The sequence below is a fragment of the Ambystoma mexicanum genome, chromosome 3q (genome assembly GCF_040938575.1).
Source record: "Ambystoma mexicanum isolate Mex_15411 chromosome 3q, UKY_AmexF1_1, whole genome shotgun sequence".
Taxonomy (NCBI): Eukaryota; Metazoa; Chordata; class Amphibia; order Caudata; family Ambystomatidae; genus Ambystoma; species Ambystoma mexicanum.
In genome coordinates, this window is record NC_090926.1 from 867,719,814 (window position 1) to 867,740,308 (window position 20,495).

Below are 20,495 nucleotides of genomic sequence, written 5' to 3' on the forward strand. Positions count from 1 at the left end.
TGGACCACGTGTGGCAGGAGGGTCTGCGAATGATGTGCCATCGTTTCTCGGAGCCGGCGGTGAAGGGCTGTTTGAAGAAAAAGTTTAAAGCACCGGAATCTTCACCAAAATGCCTCACGTCGCAACCCACTCCGGAGTCGTGGTGGTGTTGGCGGCGGCTAGTAGGAAAGCGCAGAGTCAACACAAGTGTGCAAACGCCCCCGGACAGTGAGGGCCGTATGCAGGAAGCGTTCAGCAAGAAGGTGCTTACGGTGGGCGCTACAACTGTCAAGGCAGCAAATTCCTTGGCCTTTATGGCTCGCTACGACCGGTTGGCTCTACTCTTTGACCATCTCCCGGAACAACAACAACGGAAGGAGGCTATGCTGCTGGTTCGGGAGGGGGAGGAAGCCTCGAACCACAGTATAAATATTGCCCGGGACCTGGCAGAATCCGGATTCAAGCAAATCAACAATGGGGTTGTTCTCCAGAGGAAGTCATGGCTGCTCTGTACCGACTTTCGTCCTGAAGTCCAACATAAAGTGGTGGACATGCCATGTGAAGGTGAGCAGCAGTTTGGGGGAAAAGATTGACGAGGCATTGAAAGGGATGAAGGAGGACTGATACGGCAAGATTACTGGGTATGCTGCAGAGTGGATGTTCTTTTCGACCCTTTGGGCATTTCGAGGGGCCTCAGGAAATGCCACATTTGTGGGTTCCCGTGACGAAGGTTACGGTCGCCCAGTTATTCATCCCAAGGGTTCCGACGTTCTTTCCAATCCATGCAGAGGAACAAGGACCATCAAGCACAGAGGAAGAGGGTTCCAGCCTCCTCAGCTACTAAAGGCCGGCAGTCTATGCCTCAACAATGACTGCCATATAGGCAGTCAACTAGGGGGCAGAGTGGCGCAACACGTCAAACGTTTAATTACGACGGACCATTGGGTGCTAGATGCAGTACAATTCGGCCACTCCAGTTTCGGCGTCCAAAACCTTCTATTACACCTGCAAAGCTGTTGGGGAGAATTCTCTGTAAAGGCTAATTTCCCAAACCTAGTGAGTCCCCCAGCAGCTTTGCTGGATTTTTGGGGTTTATTTTTTTTTCTCCTGCTAAGAGTGAGATTCTTTTTCTCCCACTCTTAGACATGATTTGAGGTGTTCCTTTGACTTTGTGTTTTATGGGCTATGGTGTCCTTTACCTCATAGGGCTTCATGTGTTTTTGATATGTGGGTTACACAGCACCCTCCGTGCCATAACCCAGGGGTATCGTAGCGACCCCCAAACATAGACTCCATGTGTGCTGCATAAAAGCAGGGCTTTGGGGACTGGAACGTCAGAAGTCGCCACAGGATTTAAAGAATCCGAGGAGGGAGAAGCCGAGCCAACCTGCAACGACGACACCACCGGTGGAGTCCTGCTGAACCGTCTCGCCACTTTTCCCGACGACAGAGGAGATCTCCAGCCCGGAGAGTCTTCTTCCTTTGACTGGTGGGTATAACCAGTTTGCCCGTCTTTTCGCCTTTCCTGGACCATCTTGTGGCCGCCTTTCCCATGCCAAGCACCCTGGCAACCGGAATACCACGGTTTACCACTACCGCGAAGAAAAGGGTAGTACCTTGTAACCAGGAAACTCTGCGGCTGGTTTCTTCCCTGGCAGTGCAACGACCTTCAGCTTTCCTCCACGTCGAGACCCCTTCCTCCGGACGAAACACCGACTTGCAACCGCTGCCAGGAATAACTGCCCTCGCTGGAGCGTTCTTCCCATTTTCAGGTACTGTGTCCCACCTGGCTTCCCTTGCAACAGATCGTTCTGGGTGACAGTAAATCTGCGACTTTCTAACCTGGATTAGCCTGGGGCCTGTTAACTAACTTTTCCTGACTTGATCCCAATCTTTTATGAACTATCTACAAAGACTTTTTGGGCATAACCCCGCTGTGTGATCCTGGACACATTTCGCTTGCTCTCTCTAAGAGTGGGCCTGGCATTTGAAGTTCCTTGCTCCAGTAGACTTTGCCTAACCTGCCCCACTGTGGTTCTTTGAAAAGTATTGGAATTTATGTGCTTTCTTAACTTTGCCTTTTCCCTCCCTTTTTCTATAACTTATTAGAGTGCCATCTTATGTTAAGCGCTCACCTTTGTTTGAAAATAAGTGGCGTTTCTCATTAAGACTTGTCTAATAAGTAATCAGGGTTGTATATGTATGTATGTATGTGTATATATATATATATATATATAGTGACTGTGTGTTGAAATTACTTACCTCTTTGTGTGCTAGTGTAATTTACAAGTGTCTTTAAATAAATAATTATATACTTTTACACCAAAGCTCTGGTCAGTGTTTGCTTGTGCTACTATGTCTCTGTACCTATTGTGTATACTCTATATACTGCCTAACTCATTTTGAGAGGTCTGACTGCTTAGCCACAGCTACCAGGTAAATCTGGGTGGTGCAGACTGCTACCAATTGGGTTTACTGCCAATCACCTGTAGTCCTAAATCTTTTGCAGTGGTCCCTAAGAGAGGTTTCTGCCTAACAGAAGCTGTTGCAGCCGCATCTCCATGTCTTGCTGCAAGAGGCGCGTCTAATGTTGGAAAAAGGAGCAATAGAGCCAGTCCTCGTGTCGAAGCAGGGCCAGGGGTGATGTACTCCGGGTATTGTGTAATCAAAAAGACAAATGTAAGTGGCGCCCTATTCTGGATCTTCGGCCAGTGAACAAGAATCTCAAGTTCAAGATGCTCACGTTACAGGACGTCATAAGATCTGTGCAGCCCTGGGAATTCTTGGTGTCATTGGATCTTGAAGACGTGTACTTCCACATCCCGATGCTGCCAAAACATTGCAAGTTCCTGCGCTTCGTGGTCGGCGACGAGCATTTCCAGTTTCGTGTTCTCCCTTTTGTCCTCAAGTCGGCTCCAAGGACGTTCACCAAGTGCCTGGCTCCAGTGGCTGCTTTCCTCCGCAGAGAGGGGCATCATGTGTATCCATACCTGGGTGACTGGTTGGTCAGAGGAACGTCGGAATCGGGATCGTCAGAATATCTCCAGGCTTCTATGATCCTGTCACTGCAGCTGGGCTTTGCCGTCAACTTTGGAAAATCCTGTCTGACGCCTTCCAGGGATTTGGTATTCCTTAGCGCTCAGTTTCTTATGCAGCACAATCTGGTAAAGCCGTTGGTCGAAAGAGTTGGGAAGTTGCTCTGCAGGCCGGGCGCCTGGGTCCCGGGGACTTCAGTGTCTGTCCGAGATTCCACTCAACCCAAATTGGCTGTTAACGAGGCCTGTGCAGGAGTTTCTCGCCTCCCGGTGGTCGCAGTGTCGGGGCTCCTGGTCCGACAAGGTGGTTATCTCCCAAGCTTTGGTGACAGCCCTGAAGTGGTGGACTCGCTCGGAAAACATTGTGCGGGGCATGTTCCTGGTGGAGCAAGACATTTAGTACAGGATAGTAACAAACGCATCCCAGGTGGGTTGGGAGGGCGCACCTCGATCAGGTTCAGGGATTGTGGTCCCGCAAGGAGGCGTCATTGCACATCAACATTCTGGAGTTGAGAGCTGTTCACTGGGCTCTGAAGTAGTTTCTACCTCTCATTCAGGGAGCAGTGGTTCATATTTTGACAGACAACACCACCACAATGTTTTATCTGCGCAAGCAGGGGGGCACGAAGCTCAGGGTGTCTGGCATTGGGTCATTGCTCACAGGATTCACATCACTGCTTATCATTTGCTGGGTGTTAAGTATGTCCAGGTGGATGCTCTCAGCAGTGACGCAGGTCCATTACATGTATGGAAACTGAAGGTGGAGAGAATCTTCAAGAAATGGGTATCCCCTGCCCCCCCTCTGCACTTGTTTGCCAGCTCGGAAAACAAGCAGTGCCCTCTTTGCCAGCAGGGTGGCTCATCCGGAATCAAAGGGGGATGTGTTCTTTCCCGCCGACGGGCATGTTTTTCTGCCCTTTCCTCTGATTCGGAGAACAATAGATATGGTGCGCAGGGTTCAGTGCAGAGTGATCTTGGTGGCCCCATTCTGGCCCAGGCAGACTTGGTGCTCGGATCTGCTTCACCTTGCGATGGACGACCAGATTCATCTGGGGTCGGAGCGGCATCTATCGCAGGACTGCAAGGTGTGGCATCATGACCCGGCATCCCTCTGCCTGGCAGCGTGGCTCCTGACCACTCCGAATTTGGACGTTTAGGGATCCCGCAGGAGTGTCGTTGGATCTTGGCGGCGGCAAGGGTGCCATCTACCAATGTGTCTTACACTACGAAATGGTCTTGGTTCTGTGCCTGGTGCGAGGAGAAGCCGGACGTACAGCCTTTAGAGGTGTCTCCGGCTCATTCTCCCTTACCTTCTGCTTCTGGCTATGGGGGGCCTGGTGTTGTCGATCAAGGTGCATTTGGCTGCTATTTCCAGGTTCACGAGACAGAATTCTACTCCACTGTTCAGTGACAGGTTGGTCAAACATTTCCTAAAAAGGACTTTTCAGAACTTTTCCTCTGGAGAAGGTTTGCTCCGGTATGGAGTCTCAATGTGGTTCTCTCGGCTCTCATGAAGCTGCCGTTTGAACCTATGTCGACGGCAACGATTAAGTTTCTCACATGGAAAGTCGCTTTTCTGGTGGCTATTACATCAGCCAGGAGGATTTCTGAACTTCAAGCTTTGGTTTTCGACCCGCCGTATCTGCGATTCATGAAGGGAGAAGGTTCTCCCGTCTACCAATCCTCACTTTATCCCTAAAGTTCCGTCGGAGTTTCACAAGAACTCTACAATTGCCTTGCCCACTTTCTTCGCTACATTCCCTGGATGTCAAGAAGGCGTTTAAGTTTTAGCTCGACCGTACTCTAGTCTTCAGGAAGTCGAGGCAACTGTTTGTGGCTTTTGGACCCTCCAACAGAGGGCAGTCAATTTCCAAGCAAGGACTTTCCTTTGGGTCACTCCTGCAATTTCCTTATACCACAGGAAAGCTGACAAGCCTTTGAGGGGCACTCCTAAGGCCCATTCTACGAGCTCCACAGCGTCTGCGACGCTGTGGGCAGGTATACCCCTCAGTGACATTTGCCAAGCAGCATCTTGGGCGGTGCTGCATACCTTCACCAGACACTGTTTCGGACAGCAACATGTGAAAGATGTGCAGGTGGGACGGGCGGTCCTCCAACGCCTGTTTCAATAAGGTAGGCCCCGCAGCTTCTGGGGTGGTTTACTTTGTCTATTGGTGTTTGTTTATCATGCATGTTGTTGCCTAATGTTCATTAGGCTGATGACTATTGCCTGGGCATGGGGTTCGGGTTGCCTGTACTGCACCTCCAGGTTGCCATACTGGTATGTAAACTATTCACAGCATGTGCATCCATGAAATATCCAATGCCGGAGAAGGAAGTAGTTTCTTACCTGTAACTCCATTTCTCCAGAGTTGGTATCTTTCATGGATTCACATGCGCACGCTGGCCGCCCCTGCAGGCAAACCTTGCTTCGGGTTTCCTCTACTTTGGGAGGTTAAAATCTGAAGGGAAGCCGCGGGGGCTGGACTATTTATACCAGACGTCCTAGTGGTGTAGCCTAAAGCATCCAAAAAGATGTTGATAGGACACTGTGTCAAAGTTTTCCATAGGAAAACGCTATGTTAAAGTGGGAAATGGGATGATAGGAAATATTCACAGCATGTGAATCCATGAAAGGTACCAACGCTGGAGAAATGGGAGTTACAGGTAAGATACTCCCTTCCGATTAAAACAAATTAATTCCCCACTCTTCCCACAGTGGCATGACCACCTCTTTTGTATGTAAATGGGCTGATGGTATATACTGGGATTTTTCGATGTATTGATACTTGTATTCCAATTATCTTGCATGAAACACTATGCTCAATTTGTATTTTGAAAACTTATCGAGAAAAGATGATTTATTTTCCCATAAAGCAAGGTTTTCAGGAAAATGTAATTGTACAGTTCAGTTAAAGAATAGAAGTTATGTCTGGTTTGGAATCCCTAATTCCCATCAAATTAAAAATCGGGCTTTTTTATTATGGTTCCAGAGTCTGTTTATCTGTCCACTTAGTAAATATATACAAGCTTTATATTTCTTCCAATATCTTCACTGTAATCCTTGTGATCAGAAGCCCAGTTCCCACAATATCTTTTTAAAAGGTTTGCTCAGTTTTGTCCTGTATGCAGCTTTAAGAATGAATTTGCAGATAAACATGCCCCTGTCTCCCAAAGACCTTCAATTTACTCTCCTGTACAGCATGATTTATTTGAACTATGGTAGGGCATGTATTGGGGTTCACTGCAAAATTAATTTGAGTTCTTACCTTGTCAGGCCACTGGATCCCATCAAATCTCTATTTTATTCTTAGCATTTTTTTAATGTCCAAGAATACAAGCGTTCTGCATTAGCAGAACTTCCTTTAAAAAAAAATAATAGTAAAATGGTTTCAATGGAAATAGGCATGATGTACTTGCAGCTATTGTCCTAATTTTGTGTTGAGGAAAAGAATGATGTATTCTGTACACAGAGATTTTTGAAAATTCTGATGGCCCTGGAAAAACACCAGATTTGCAAAAACAAACTCTCAAAACAGGATACCCCATGTATACTAATTTAGCAGATAGGGTACCCAGTCACAAAATGGAACTTGTGTCCATCCTCTGAGATTGGACAAAAAGCATAAGGATTAATCCGGTAGACTTAAGTGTGAACTATTGTGGTAGGTGGGAAAGAAACAGAAAAATCGCTCCCCACAGAAATCCTTCGCTGGGCTAATTTATAGGGTTGAGTCTCTTGCTCTTCTCAAAGGCTGTACTCTAGTTGTACTCTAGTATTTAAACAAAGAATTCACGGGAGAAACCCCTTCAAGAATTAACTCAAATCTCCATTAACAAGCATTTCAATGATACTGAATACGAACAAAAAGGACAAGCAGCTTCATAATTAAGGACTGATTTTGGGCTTTTGGCAAATGGATCGGTACAATGTGAAGCTTTTTTTTTTCCTATATGCTGTTCTACCGGGTGTATTTACCGTATCAAAAAAAACCTCACTTTTTTGTACACTTTCTCCATTGTGTCTGCTTGAAATTTTTGATTTTCATTTCAGTTATCTGGGTGGAGAATGGAATTTTCGGACGTGGTCTTGAACTACTTGTTGGAGGAGATCCGGTCTAGCAATATACTGTTTCCTGTTAGAAGATTTTTGAAACAGTTTCAAAAAAGACACTCTGAATACTGCACACCTTTAACCAGTAAGGAAGGTAAGTAATGTTTCAGGATTGAACTTTGAGAAATGGTTCCCAAAATCACTAACAAAAGTTTAATGTTTACATGCTAGGTGGGCTAAATGAGATGCAAATGAGATGCAAGCTGGTCACTTAGAAATGTTTCACCTGATGTTGGCAGAGCCATAGTACAAGCCCATTTTCCAGAGGACAATTTAAATAAAGCTTTGAGAGGTAAAATCCAGTCAAATCTTATTGCAAAATGTATGATGCTTGTGAATCTGCTTCGAATCGCATGCTGTGCATATAGTATGACATTAGTGATAATGGCATTGTATTCCGAGCTTTCTCTCGGAGATCGAAAAGGGACGTCAACTGTAACACTATCCCTAAAGTAATGTGTAGTGTACCCAAAATCCTTCACGTGTATAGGTCCCACCAGACTGTTTTTTTCCACTCATCTAGTCGATTGCATATGCAGAGCTTGTACAGAGTTTATATTGCTTTGTCTACTTTTAAGTGGTTCACACTTAATTTCCTCGCCGGCTGCTTCAACGGCTACCATCCGACAGATCCTGCTACGCTGACGGTCCTTCTACTGACAACTCTGCGACTGATTTCCTCGCGGCCTTGGCCCTCCGGCCCGGCCTCTTTGTAGGGAAAATGGGGCCCTGTTATTACTGACTTTCTTCTGAGAATGCCTCTTCCTTTCCCCTCATCCTTTTTCCTTTAGCCTCACTGCTGTTTCTCTCTGTTATGGAGCAAACATCCTTTAAATTCTGCCCGGAAAATTTCCCTGGAAGGATACCCATTGCCAGTGCAATCGATGCCTCCCTTGTGACCACAACAGCGTCCTACGCTGGAAGGGCAGAGCGTCGCTCCCCCATTGGCACCTCTGCGGCTCTGATTCGGAACCATGGACTTAACGGTGGAAGCACACGTGCCCGTCCCTGACAGCATGCCACCGGCAGTGCGATGGGAAGATCACACCCCGGTGACGAGGGCACTCAGGCTACACCTAAGTACAGAACCCCCTACGCTTTCTTTGAAAAATATGCAGAGAAAGTCTTCGATACCTGCTGGCCTGTTGATCATTCTGACTGGGCCTACTAAACCTCTGCGCACCTGCCATTGTGGCCCATTCATCCAAGATGCTCCCAAAGCTTCGGGAGAAGCTCTCTAAAGCCTGTTTACAGGGTTCTGACCCTAAAAATGCCTCTGTTACCTGAGCGGTATTCTCTATCCTCTCGCCCTCTTTCCAAGGCCCTGCAGCAGGTTCCTGTTCCAGCTGCCCAGACCTTCACTCAATGGATTTGGACTCATCAGGGGGAGGGGACGAGAGAAATTTGATGCATGTATGGATAAAATGGTGGAGTTTATCAACTTTCCGGGCCAGTTCGATGATATACTCAAGAGAGACATAGGCCTGTGGATTCTTGCTTTTTCTCTGAAGTCCCTGAGGCTCCTTTCACTGGGAGCACAATTTGCATCCTCGGACGAGCAACGTCCGCAGGAACCTCCTGTTGTGTTCCTGGACGACTAGGATGACACCGACCAGGTAATCTACTTTGTCCCTGATCCAGGTCCAGCATCTCGGGAACCCTATCTCTGTAGACCCAGACTGGGAACCCTGCTGATGATCAGGACACATGGCACACTACCCCTTCCCGTTACCATCGCCCGAGGGTCCTGCATAGAATTCCTACAATCACTCCGCTACCAGCCACCCAAGAGCAGACTACTGTCTGAATAGCATCTGCAACTCCTTCTGGCAGAGGTCCAGATCCTTCTAGATGAGGGAGCGATTGAGGTTGTCCCTAAACAAGGGTATTTATTAAATATACTTCTTTGTACCCAAACGGAGCTAACCATGCACCCTGTTTTAGATCTGCGTCCTCCAAATATGCCAAACCACAAAAGTTCAGGATGACAACTCTTCAGGAAGTAAATCCCATGCAACAGGGGGATTACATGGCCACTTTGAATATGAAAGATGCATACTTTCATATTTCAATGTTGCCAGCGGAACATTCACTATCAGTTCAAGGTTACTGGGGATGCTGGCCTCTTCCTGGTTCCACACGCTCGTCTGCACCCCATGGAGGAGTGGCTCTTGAGCCATTGGTGTCAGACAAGCGGTCAGTGGGACGATGTAGTGGTTGTCTCCACAGTCCTCGTTCTGTCTCTGCAATCTTCTGGCAGACATGTTCAGCAGAGACTTGCACTGACCCGTAGAGCACGAGTGTTGCTTGCAAGAGCATATTCTATACAACGTGTTTGCAGAATGGGGTTATCAGACGTCGACTTGTTTGCGACTCTGGAGAATGCGCAGATTTCGCCTCTAGGTACCCGCAGAGTCGATTCAAAGGGTATAGTCTCAGGATAATATGGTCTGGGGGGAGATTTATTTGCCTACCCCCCCCCCTGAGTTCTCTTCTAAACAAGATGGTGCACAAGATGCACCAGGAACAAGTAACAATCATGGTGGCACAAATGGGGCCTGACAGCCAAGGTTCTCATCAGAAAGTCGGTCTTCCCCCCGCCCGCACAACATGCTGAGAAAAGACCCAGGGAAGGCACTGTACCCATGCCCCCAAACTCTCAACTCTTGGCTCCTGAAGTCGGAGTTTGGGCATCTCCAACTACTTCAAGGATGTATGTACGTACTTAGAGGCACGTAAGCGTGATGCTAGACACTGTTAATCCAATAGATAGAAACATTTTGTCATTTGATGCAATTCTAAGAGCATCAACCCTATTGACTGTACACCTAAAGATGTATTCCTTTATCTAACACACCTATTAGCCTCAGGACTTGTCTTCTACTCTCCAAAGCTCCAACTCGCTGCTCTCTCTGCGTATACGACTTCTCAGAGAAAGGTGTCATGGTGGAGAATTCCTGTATTCAAATATTTCATGGAAGGGGTAAAAAGACTTCACCCTCCTGTTCCAACCCAGCTCCCGGATGGGACTTGAATGTTTTTCTTAGAAGATTTAATGGGACCTCCTTTTGAGCTAATGCAGAAGGCTAGCCTTAAAGCCCTAGCCTAAAAGACTGCCTTCCTAGTGGCCATTACCTCTATAAGGAGTGTTAGTGAACTGCAGGCTCTGTTCAGGACCCATTTGTGACTATTCACAAAGATAGGGTGTTATTGCATACACATCTGCGTTTTTCGACTAAATTAATCTCCAAGTTCCACGTGAATAAATCAGTAGAACTTCCAACTTTCTTTCAGAACACAACTAACTCATCTGACAGAAGCTCCATATCCTAGATGGTAGGAGAGCAGTGGTATACCTTGAAAAGACTAAACTATTATGAAAGGCAAACCAATTGTTTGTCTCTGTAGGAGCTGGTAGAGAAGGGGCCCTGTCTCTAAATCGGCAATTTCCAAATGGACGATTAAATGCATCACACTGTTACCCTTGAAGAGAAGCGTACCCTTTACGCCTAGAGCTCACTTTACTCGAGGCACAGGGGCTAGTATAACCTTTATTGCCAATGTTCCTCTAGATTCTATTTGCAAAGCAGCAACCTGGAGTTCTATTTTTACTTTCACCCAACACTACTGCTTGGACACACACTCAAAGTCTGATTCTCAGGTTGGACAAGCAGTGCTAAGACTTCTCTTTGCTATTGTTCCTTCACAAATCCAACCACCACCCCCTGCTCGCTAGTCTATGCACAGCATGTTATTCTAAGCAGTTTCACAAGCATCAGAAGACATTACTCACCATACTCGCATTTCTGATGATGGTAGTTGCTTAAATTTACAAGTGCCCATCCTTCCTCCCCTCCTTGAAGTAGAAGGAACATAGACATCTCAAACCTTGCTTCTGTACTCGTGTGCCTGTAAGGCTCCCTCATGGCAGAACAAAAACAACTTGTGGGACTGTGACGCGTGAAGGATTTTGGGCGCACTAAACATCACGTTGGGGATAGTGTTGCAGTCACGCCTATGTCGACGTCCCTTTTTTGAGCTTCGAAAGAAAGCTGCTATAATCTGCGATTACCACTAGATGTTGGACTATATGCACAGCATGTGAATGTAATCGGATACAATCATCAGAAATACGATAACTGTGAGCAATGTATGTCATGTAGCTGGGACAGATTCAAATGACAATGAAGTGAAGTTTTCTTGCTTACAACTGCTAACCGAAATGACAGAGCATGTAGAATCATTTCCTTCGAGTCCCTCATTACACCCTAGACCTTCTAAGAGCAGCCTTTTCACCAGACGGTTTCTCGCTGTTCAGTATTTCCACACATAGTCTTGATGCCGTTTCATTTAAACTCTACAATGATTCTCACTTGCTCTTCTGCAGATGTGCATGCCTAAAAAGCTGTGAGGGGTGGGTCTGCAGGGGGATGTGCATGCCTCTGTGTATGCGCTGTGACAAGTTTTGTTCTTGTGCATCTTTGACATTGATATACGCCACATTTCTGCACACACTGCTGTTGAACTTCTTTCCATTCTTGTTGATTTCATTCTTCCAAATAGTTTTTTTTACCAATGGCCACTTTGTTTTTTAAGGAGCATTTCTTGTTTTCAATGCATAGTAGGGAAATATATATATTATGGATCTGCTTAGATCACATGCTATGAATAGGCCGACATCTAGTGGTAGTCGCAGAGTATTACATGATTTGTTTTCGAAACTCAAAAAGGGACGTCGACAGGGCGTGTCAGTAATTCTATCCCGAGTGTGACGTCCACTGTACCCAAGGTCCTTCACTCGTCGAGGTGCCTCAGATTGTTTTGTTCCACCATAGTTCATACTTTCTGGCTAACGCCTTTGATTATACACGTTTTAAAAGTTGGATTTCCTCCTATTCTTTCGACGGCTGTACCACCAGCTGGCATGGACAGATTCTTTGACTACTCAGACCGTCTCAACAAACTTTGACTGCAGCCTACTTGGGTCTCAACGGGCCTTGACCCTTCACAGTAGGGAGAGTGGGTGGAGGTCATAACTTTTTTCTTTTAAAGAATGCCTTATTTCGCTCTTCTTCCTTTTCTATTGCCGGGCTTCCATCGTTCCATACTATGGAAAACGCACCATTTAACTATTGCCCTTCCTGTAACACCCCGAATAAACCTAAAAGCATTGCAAGTTCTGCAAAGTTCTTCGGCCAAGACAACTAAAGGACCATAAGACTAAGTGCTGTGCTCATCGCGCCATGCAGGTATAGGCTGCTGTGGACATGGAGGGAGCCTCCAGTGATGTTGGCATCCTAAGTGACGCCAAGGGCGATCTGGACCCAACGGTTTCCTGTGTGCGATCAGGCAGGCTGGCGGTTTTGCTGCGGAGACTACACCCAGCGGCTCAAGCTCCTACACTGCACGCCGCAATAAGAACACCCCCCCCCCCCCATGGCCGACAGTCGACCACTTTGTTGACCGTTAAGCCACACGAGGTGTCGAAGGGAAGGTTCTAAAAATCCCTGTCCTCTGGGCCATTGCGATTGCCACATGACGGGCCCCCAAAACAGACACTGAAGTCTATTTCCAACACCGCGAATAAACCAGACAAACCCTCGGGTACCGGCGAACATGTGTCAAAAGACGCTTCGACTGCCCTTTCCAATAGCTCTAAAATGAGGGAGATTATTAAGAAACATGTCCCAGATACTCTCGTCCAAAGCGTTAAAGCTCAATCTTTTACGCCCCTACTCTCTCCCCTATTTTAAAGGCTAAAGAACCCTCTCTAGTGACACCCTTTCAGGGGCCATGCAGCATAAACCACCCTCTACATCAGAGTATCTCTATCCCTGTTCCCACAGGTTTTCCAAGCTCCATTCAATGGACCCTTGAAAAATTCGACCAAGACATGCAAAGAATGTCATGATTTGTTGACTTCCCTGATCAACTGTCCAACCTCCAAGGGCTCTCGCAAGAGGAGGTAGCTAAAGACCAACCTGCTGCCAAAAGACCACGACTAGACGCTGCCCAGCCAAGTACTTCGCAGGACATGTCCCAAGACCTCTACTACATTGACACTTCAGGCTCTCAAGATCCTGGTTCAATAGCAGACCAAGGGAACCTACGACACAGACCAGTATCATGATGACATCTACATCATACAATCTCCAGACCATTATGACCAACCCGTGGCTGACTACCTTGTGGATAATCGGCTGTAGTATAAGCTCCTCCAAAAGACTGCTGAACATTTCAAGATCGATACCCAAGCACAAGTCGACAAAGATTTTGTAGAGGACATCCTTGGGAATAAGGTCTGCAGCACAGTTTATACCGCTCATGCAGTCCAACCAGAGGCACATTCAGCCTGCTCTGCTTACTCCCGACCTTACGAGTGCAGTTAACCTCTGTATTGAAAAGATGTTCTTGCCAGCACCCTCCGACTCATACATCAGGGGTCAAATAATGGCTGACTCTCGTCTCAACTGCCACAAGAAAAAGGGCGGGCACGCTCTTAGCCTCAGCTGAAGACCCTCCTGACAAGGAGAGCAAAAAGATATATACACTAGGCAGGAAAGTAGCTAACTCGGCTGAATATCAAGTAAGAATAGCTAATAACGCCATGCTCTTGGCAAGTTACAACTGCCATAAATGGGATGAGATCATACAATCGACTCCGTCCTAGAGCCCTTTAAAACAGTGTCTGAGGGTAGGCAGGTGGACAACTGCATACTTAAAAAAAATCTGGACGCAGCAGATAATGCAGGCCATATACTAACAGAGGGTACTCTTACTAAGCGCCATGCATGGTTGAGCCGGTCTGGTTTTAAGCTGGAAGCCCAAGCCACTCTACTTAATATGCCTATTGAACCCAATGCCTTATTTGGGAAAGCAGTGGAGGACGCACTTAAAAGTGCTAAAGAAGAGTATGATGCCCTTAAATCCCTGGAACAGCTTACTAGCAAACCTTTTGTGCAAAGAGTCGTGTTTGTGTCACAATGTAAATATTATGCCTGTGGAATTTGTCAGACTCCAAGGTTTAAGAAGAGAAACACAGAATAAATCACAAAAAAAAAACATGAGTGGGGAAAAAGGATTTCACTCTCTCCAGGTTCATCAAAAAGAGCTGGGCGTCTCTAAGGTAGAAGGGAATTAGCACATTTCTGATAAATCTCCCTAACACAGAAGATAAATGGTTTGGTAGATATAAGCTGATCAATCAGACTTCAATCACACTCCATATGCAGTATTGCTTTGGCGGCACTTCTGGGTTGCAATAAGATATTTTAGAAAGGCATTTTCAGCCACTTATGGGTCCAATTTTAGTGTGACCAGACATTTCCGCGCCATAGTTTGTGGCTGGTATATCTTGCATTTTGTACAATTCTAGGGCTGAGGTCAAAGCACACCTCCCATGTGAATGGAAGAATTAACTGATGCCCACGCTATACTTCCTCAAGGTCAGTGTAGCTTTTATGGCTTGCTCGCCCCAAGTTACATTCTCAGCGAAACATGGGCCTAGGTAGTTATAGGTATTGACCTGCTCCAGATTTGTTTCTTCAATCTCTATACTGACCTTAACATGCTTAGCCGTCTTGTGTCTAAAAACCAAGCTTTTGGTTTTGCTTTTATTTTTTTCTAGGCACAGTTCGTTGCATTTCTTCACAAAGGCAGCCGGGATATGCTTAATGCCCACAGGGGTAGTTGACAGCAATACTGCAACATCTGCGAAGAATAGGGCAGGGAAGTGCAAGTTAACCATCTTCAGAGGTTCCATGCCATTGTTCACCAGTTCCTCAATTAGCCTGTTGATATTCATACAAAAGAGGAGCGGGTCCAATACACATCCGTGCCTTACTCCACCTCAAAACTCTCTATTTTCTCCACTTAGTCCCCATCTCACCACAGCCCTGTTATGGTAGAAGGCCTGGATTATATGTAGCATTCCAGCCGGGAAGTTATATTCTTTTAGTCTCTACCAAAGCTGAGCTCTGGGAACCAAATCAAAGGCTGTCTTAAGGTCTGCAAATGCAACGTACAGCTTTTTGCTGTTCAAGACAGTGTATTTGCTGACAATGAGGTTTAGCCTAAGGCAATGCTCAAGGGGCCCCATTCCCTGCTTAAAGCCGATCTGGAGTGGGCTTAATGTTGTACTCTCAACGCTCATTGGTGCACCCTTCGAGCCTATGCACAAATCCAGCCTCATGCACCTAACGTACAGCTTTCATAGTAGCCATCACCTCAATAAAAGGGGTTAGTGAGCTACAAGCTTTGTCAGTGCAAGACCCTTTGTTTGTTATCCCCAAGGACAACTCACCCTAATTTTTCACCTAAATTCATATCCAAGTTCCATGTTAACCAATCCATTGAACTACCTGCTTTCTTTTGAAAATCCATCCAACTCAGCTGAGAAAAACCTTCATACAATAGATGTAAGGGCGGCAGTTTTGTACTATGTAAACAAGGCAAAACCGCTAAGAAAACCAGATCAACTGTTTGTAGCACCTGCCATGGAGGGTAATCGCGTTTCAAAGAATGCCATCTCCAAATGGCTAGTGAAATGCATACAGCTCTATTCCCTATCAAAGACAACCCTGCTTTCAAACCGAGAGCTCACTCGACCAGAGTAACAGGAGCTACTTGGCAGTTATTGCAAACGTCCCTCTAGACGCCTACATGGAGTTCCATACATACCTTTACTCTGCATTACTGCATTGACGCACATTCTAAAGCAGTTTCACAGGTGGGACAAGCGGTGCTAAAACATTGATTTGCTGCCATCCCTTCTCACAACCCACCTCATTCTCCAGATACTGCTCGCTAGTCCATACACAGCATGTGATCTAAGCAGATCTACGAGCCTCAGAAGGGATACATTACTCACCGTAATCGTATTTCTGATGCTTGTATCTGCTTAGTCGTATGCGCCTACCCTTCGTCCCCTCCTTGGACTAGAGCGTGCATAGATGTTTTTTGGCTTTATTGCTTTTTATGTTTTATTACATCTGTACTCGCGCTACACTTCATGCTACCTCATGTCAGAAAGAAAAAAATCTGAGGGACCTCGACACGTGAAGGACCATTTGTACAGTAGACGCCACACTAGGGATAGTATTACTAACACGCCCAGTCAATGTCCATTTTTGAGTTTCCAAAACAAATCCTAAGTAGGCCGCAGTCAGTTTGTGGAGACGGTCCTAGTGGTAGTCACTGACGAAGAATCTGTCCTTGCAAGCCGTCGCAGAAAGTCTTACAGTGCTACGGCCGTCGAAGGATAGGAAGAAATCTAAAACTTGTATAATCAAAGGCATTAGCTAGAAAGAAGGAACTCTGCAACTTGCGTCAGATTATGATGGCCGAAAAAACAATCTGATGGACCTCGACACGTGAAGGACCATCTGTACAGTGGACGTCACACTAGGAATAGTATTTCTGACACGCCCTGTTGACGTCCCTTTTCGAAAACAAATATTGTAATACTATGCAACTACCACTAAATGTCGGGCTATGCCCAGCATGTGAATCTAAGCAGATATAAGCATCAGAAATACGATTGACGGTGAGTAATGTATCATTATATGAACTGCATCCTGTGCACAGCATTTGAAAGAAATGCGTGCAATGGCATTTTGTGATGACAGCAGCCCACCTACAGCAAGAGCGGATTTGTTCAGAGTAAATGGCAAGGCCAAGAAAACAAGTCCTTTCAGTCACATGGAAGCATAGAGCAATCTGTACCAAATGGAGAACCGTCCAATCCATTTGGCACAGCGTTTTATAGAAAAGTACAAAAGACAAATTCAATTGAGGTCTACATCATTTCTGCTTTCTTCTTTGCAGGGCTACCTAGAGTCTGAAAGTGTAAAGCTTTTTCAGGCGCTAGTTTGGTAAAATTTTTATAATGTTGGCAAAACCAATTAAAACATCAATGTTGGACTTGAATGTTTTGTCATATTGGGTGCACTGACAGTCCCAATCTATGACTAGTTATTCTGCAATTAGTTTAATGACAAACTATTTTAATAGCTATGACCTCTGCCAGTTGAATCTGGGAATTCAATCTCCCCTTCAGAAGAAATGCAGGGTTCGAAATTGAGCAGAGCTGGGAGCTATTTAGCTCCTGCTTCTAGCATAGTAGAGCCTGCTTAGCTTTAAACCAACAGCTACCTGGAGCTACGTTTGACAAACATGTAAATGTGACTGTATTTGAGAATGTTAATAAAGAACCATTAGAACACATCAAAATAGACAAAGTTAGAGGGGCATCTCTGGTAGCTCCTGGTTCCCCTGCGGCAGCTCCTGATGCACATGAGCTGGTTTATTTCAATTTCGAACCCTGGAAATGCTCCTTGTTTAATATGGCCCCTAGAACCCACTTGTTTCTTCCTAAAGATGCATAGTTTCATGCCAACCAAGCAATCTTCCTACCAGTTTACTTTCCTTATATGGTTAAAGATGCAGGCAGAGTTTGGCACAATCTAGATGTCTCCAGGGCATAACAATTCTATCTAGCAGTGGGTACTATCTGTAACCTACAACTTCTCATGACATTTTGTAATTCTGTGCTGGGTTGGTCGTTGGGCCGTTTACTGCAGCGGCATTGGTAGTTTGCCTTGGTGTTGGAGTCTTATTTGCCAGAAGTTTATTGGGACCCCGCCTATCTTGCTTTTTTGGGCCATCCTGGATCACCCCTTCCTTTGTCCTCTTTGTGGGGCAGTCTTTTGCTGATGGCTGACTTTGTACTTTGAGCCTTTTGTCATCTACCTTGCTTGTTCCTCTGTCGTCCTGTGGCCATTTCAGTTAGTTCTTTCACTTCTGGTTAGCGGGCCCCACTACATGGAAGGCTGCTTTTTTCTTTGTGGCGCATTTGGTCGTTGGTGTTCCAGAATTAAAGGCCCTAGGTGTTCGGATACCGAAACAGCAGCTGTAGAAGTGTTGTTTCTCCAGCGTGGGGTCTGGCATGGATTCACATGCTCCTGAATATTCCCCGTCAGGCTGGGAATCCTCGGTAAAGAAAAAATCTGTTTGTTTAGTTTCTGAACTGTCTTTCTACTAGTGACCAATCACTGGTCTCTGGGTCATACTGCCCCCAGCCAGTGACTGCCCTCTACCTAAGCCCCTCCTCTGGCAACCATCTTCAGATTTTTACCGCACGTTCAAGTGTTGGAGTCCTCGTGCTATAGCTCTTGAGCTTTTACTGCGTTTTGTGTTTTTTCAAAGAGTTTATTCTTATATTTTCGCTCAATCGAGTCTCAAGCGCCTCCAATTCTACTTCCGATCAACGTGGACCCGTTTCGGAATTTTTCTACACCCCTCAAGGGCGAATTTTCACTTCTTGGAGGATTCCAGAAGAGCTTTGAGGCCTACATCGCGTGGTCATGGCCCAGGACAAGGGAAACACGACACCAGGAACCACGCTGTTCAGGAGCTGACCTGGATTGCAGAATGTCTTCAAGGAAGATGAGCACTCCCGGTGCCTCTGCTGCCTTCACAACGACACATCGCACGTGAAGGACTGTGCATTCACTCAGAACATGTCTGACCGAGCAGCAGGTTAGAAGAAGCCCGAGCGGTCTAAGACCTTTGAGGGTGCTTCGGCGACGGGGGCCCAACAAAAGGCAAAGCACTGCGAGTCCGCAGACACCGGGAGTGCCGATGGTTCGGACTCCTCGGCTGCCAGGCAGGGCGCGATCTCACTAGCGCCATCAACCATGAGCCAATGCTCTGGCTCGGTGAAGAGGAAGTCAGAGAACCCGGGTAAGCTTCGGGAGAAGCCCCGGTCGATCCTGACGGAGACAGCCAGGGGGGGGAAGCAAGGCAGCGACCCTCCCGATAAGGTGAAGTCCTCAGGCACACCCAAGGTGGTGAAGGCCCTGATTCACCCAGCGAAGGCCTCTATTGAAGGAGATGTGGCGGCCCTGGCGAAGCCTATGGAGGTTTCCCCAGTGGAGACGACTTCCGGGCCTAGAGTTTCCCTGCCACCCCGGAGGGAATCCTCTTTTCAACCTATCGATAAGACCCCCGGTGAAACCCCGGGTGGAGAAAGAGGGGGTGGGCACTGTAGCCGTAACGGACACAGATACCACCTCTAAGGATGAGCTGTCTAGCGTCTAGCGGAAGGATCCTGACGAGGCTGACTAAGCGAACGGAGGGGGTGACTAGAGAGACCGGGCCGTGGAGGACCTCACGCCCCAGCCGGCGGGCCCGTTGTAGCCGTTGCCTTTACCACAGGACAATTAGGAGCAATCTTGATGGCTATACAGACCCTGTGTACAGAGATAAGGCAAAGGTTGCCCTTACCCCCAGCAGCGCCTGGACCATCTGGAAGCCCACCCGACAAGCGGAGGCGAACCTATCCTCCCTTCCAGCCTTCACCTCCATCCCCTCCACTTAGGGATGAGACGGGAACGCGGACGGACGACTGGTGACGACGGGATGGACCTAGTGTTCCCCCGCCCCCTGACGAAATTGGCTCCTTCCACGCCATGATCGCCAGGGCATCGGATCTCTTCCAGCTCTGCCCCGAGGAACAGGAGGGTTTCCTCTACCAACGATGGGAGGCCAAGAGGAAGACTGTCCTCTCAGTCCCATTGCTGGACATCTGGGACGAGGGACTGGCGCTACTGAAGAACCCGTCCATGGCTCCTGCTAAGAGGGATCGCTACGAGAAGAAGTTCCGGGTCCCGGACTCTGCCCCTGTGTGCCTCAGAGCACAACCGTCCCCGTATTCAGTGGTCTCCGCAGCGGCCAAGAAGAAATCGGCAGGGGCGTCGGCATCAACTTCCACTTCCCCACCGGACGGCGAGGGGAAGAAGCTGGACGCCATGGGACGACAGGCCATCTCGGCGATGACCATTAAAGTGGCCAACACACTTCCGGCACGCTACGACAGGGAGCTGTGGTTCAAGATCGCTCCCCTCCTGGACTTCCTTCCAGACAAGAGGGCAGAGGCCCTGGAAATCCTACAGGAAGGCGAGGTTGCTTCGGACCATGCCATCACGATGGCCACAGACATCGCAGGATGGGCACAGCTTCGCCCACGCATGTGGCTCAAGGCCACTGATTTCTGTCAGGACGTGCAGACCAGGGTACTGGACATGCCCTTCGACGGAAGCAACCTTTTCGGCAAGGCAGTGGACGATTTCACTGCAGGCCATCAAGGCGGACACTGAGATGGCCCGGGTCTTGGGTTCTCTCCAGCAACGATGGCCGCCCTTTGGGACCACCGGAGGCAAGTCGCAAGGTGCCTCCAAAGGATTCGGCGGCAGTTCTGCGTCGTACCGCCAAGCGGACAGCTCCTCGTTGCAAAAAGCCTACAGAGGACGTGGCGAGGCCGGAGGATCCAGTCGTCAAGGTGGCAAGCCCGCAACGAAGCAAGACTG

At 47.4% G+C, this 20,495-nt stretch overlaps 1 protein-coding gene across 1 annotated transcript in view; it reads left to right on the forward strand.

Annotated features, from left to right (window-relative positions):
* Positions 1-20,495, forward strand: part of ATAD5 (ATPase family AAA domain containing 5) — a 648,582-nt gene that overhangs the window by 139,191 nt on the left and 488,896 nt on the right. Inside the window, exon 9 of the mRNA XM_069654960.1 lies at positions 7,069-7,222. Coding sequence (XP_069511061.1) covers positions 7,069-7,222 — 154 coding nt within the window. The remainder of the gene's footprint in view (positions 1-7,068; positions 7,223-20,495) is intronic.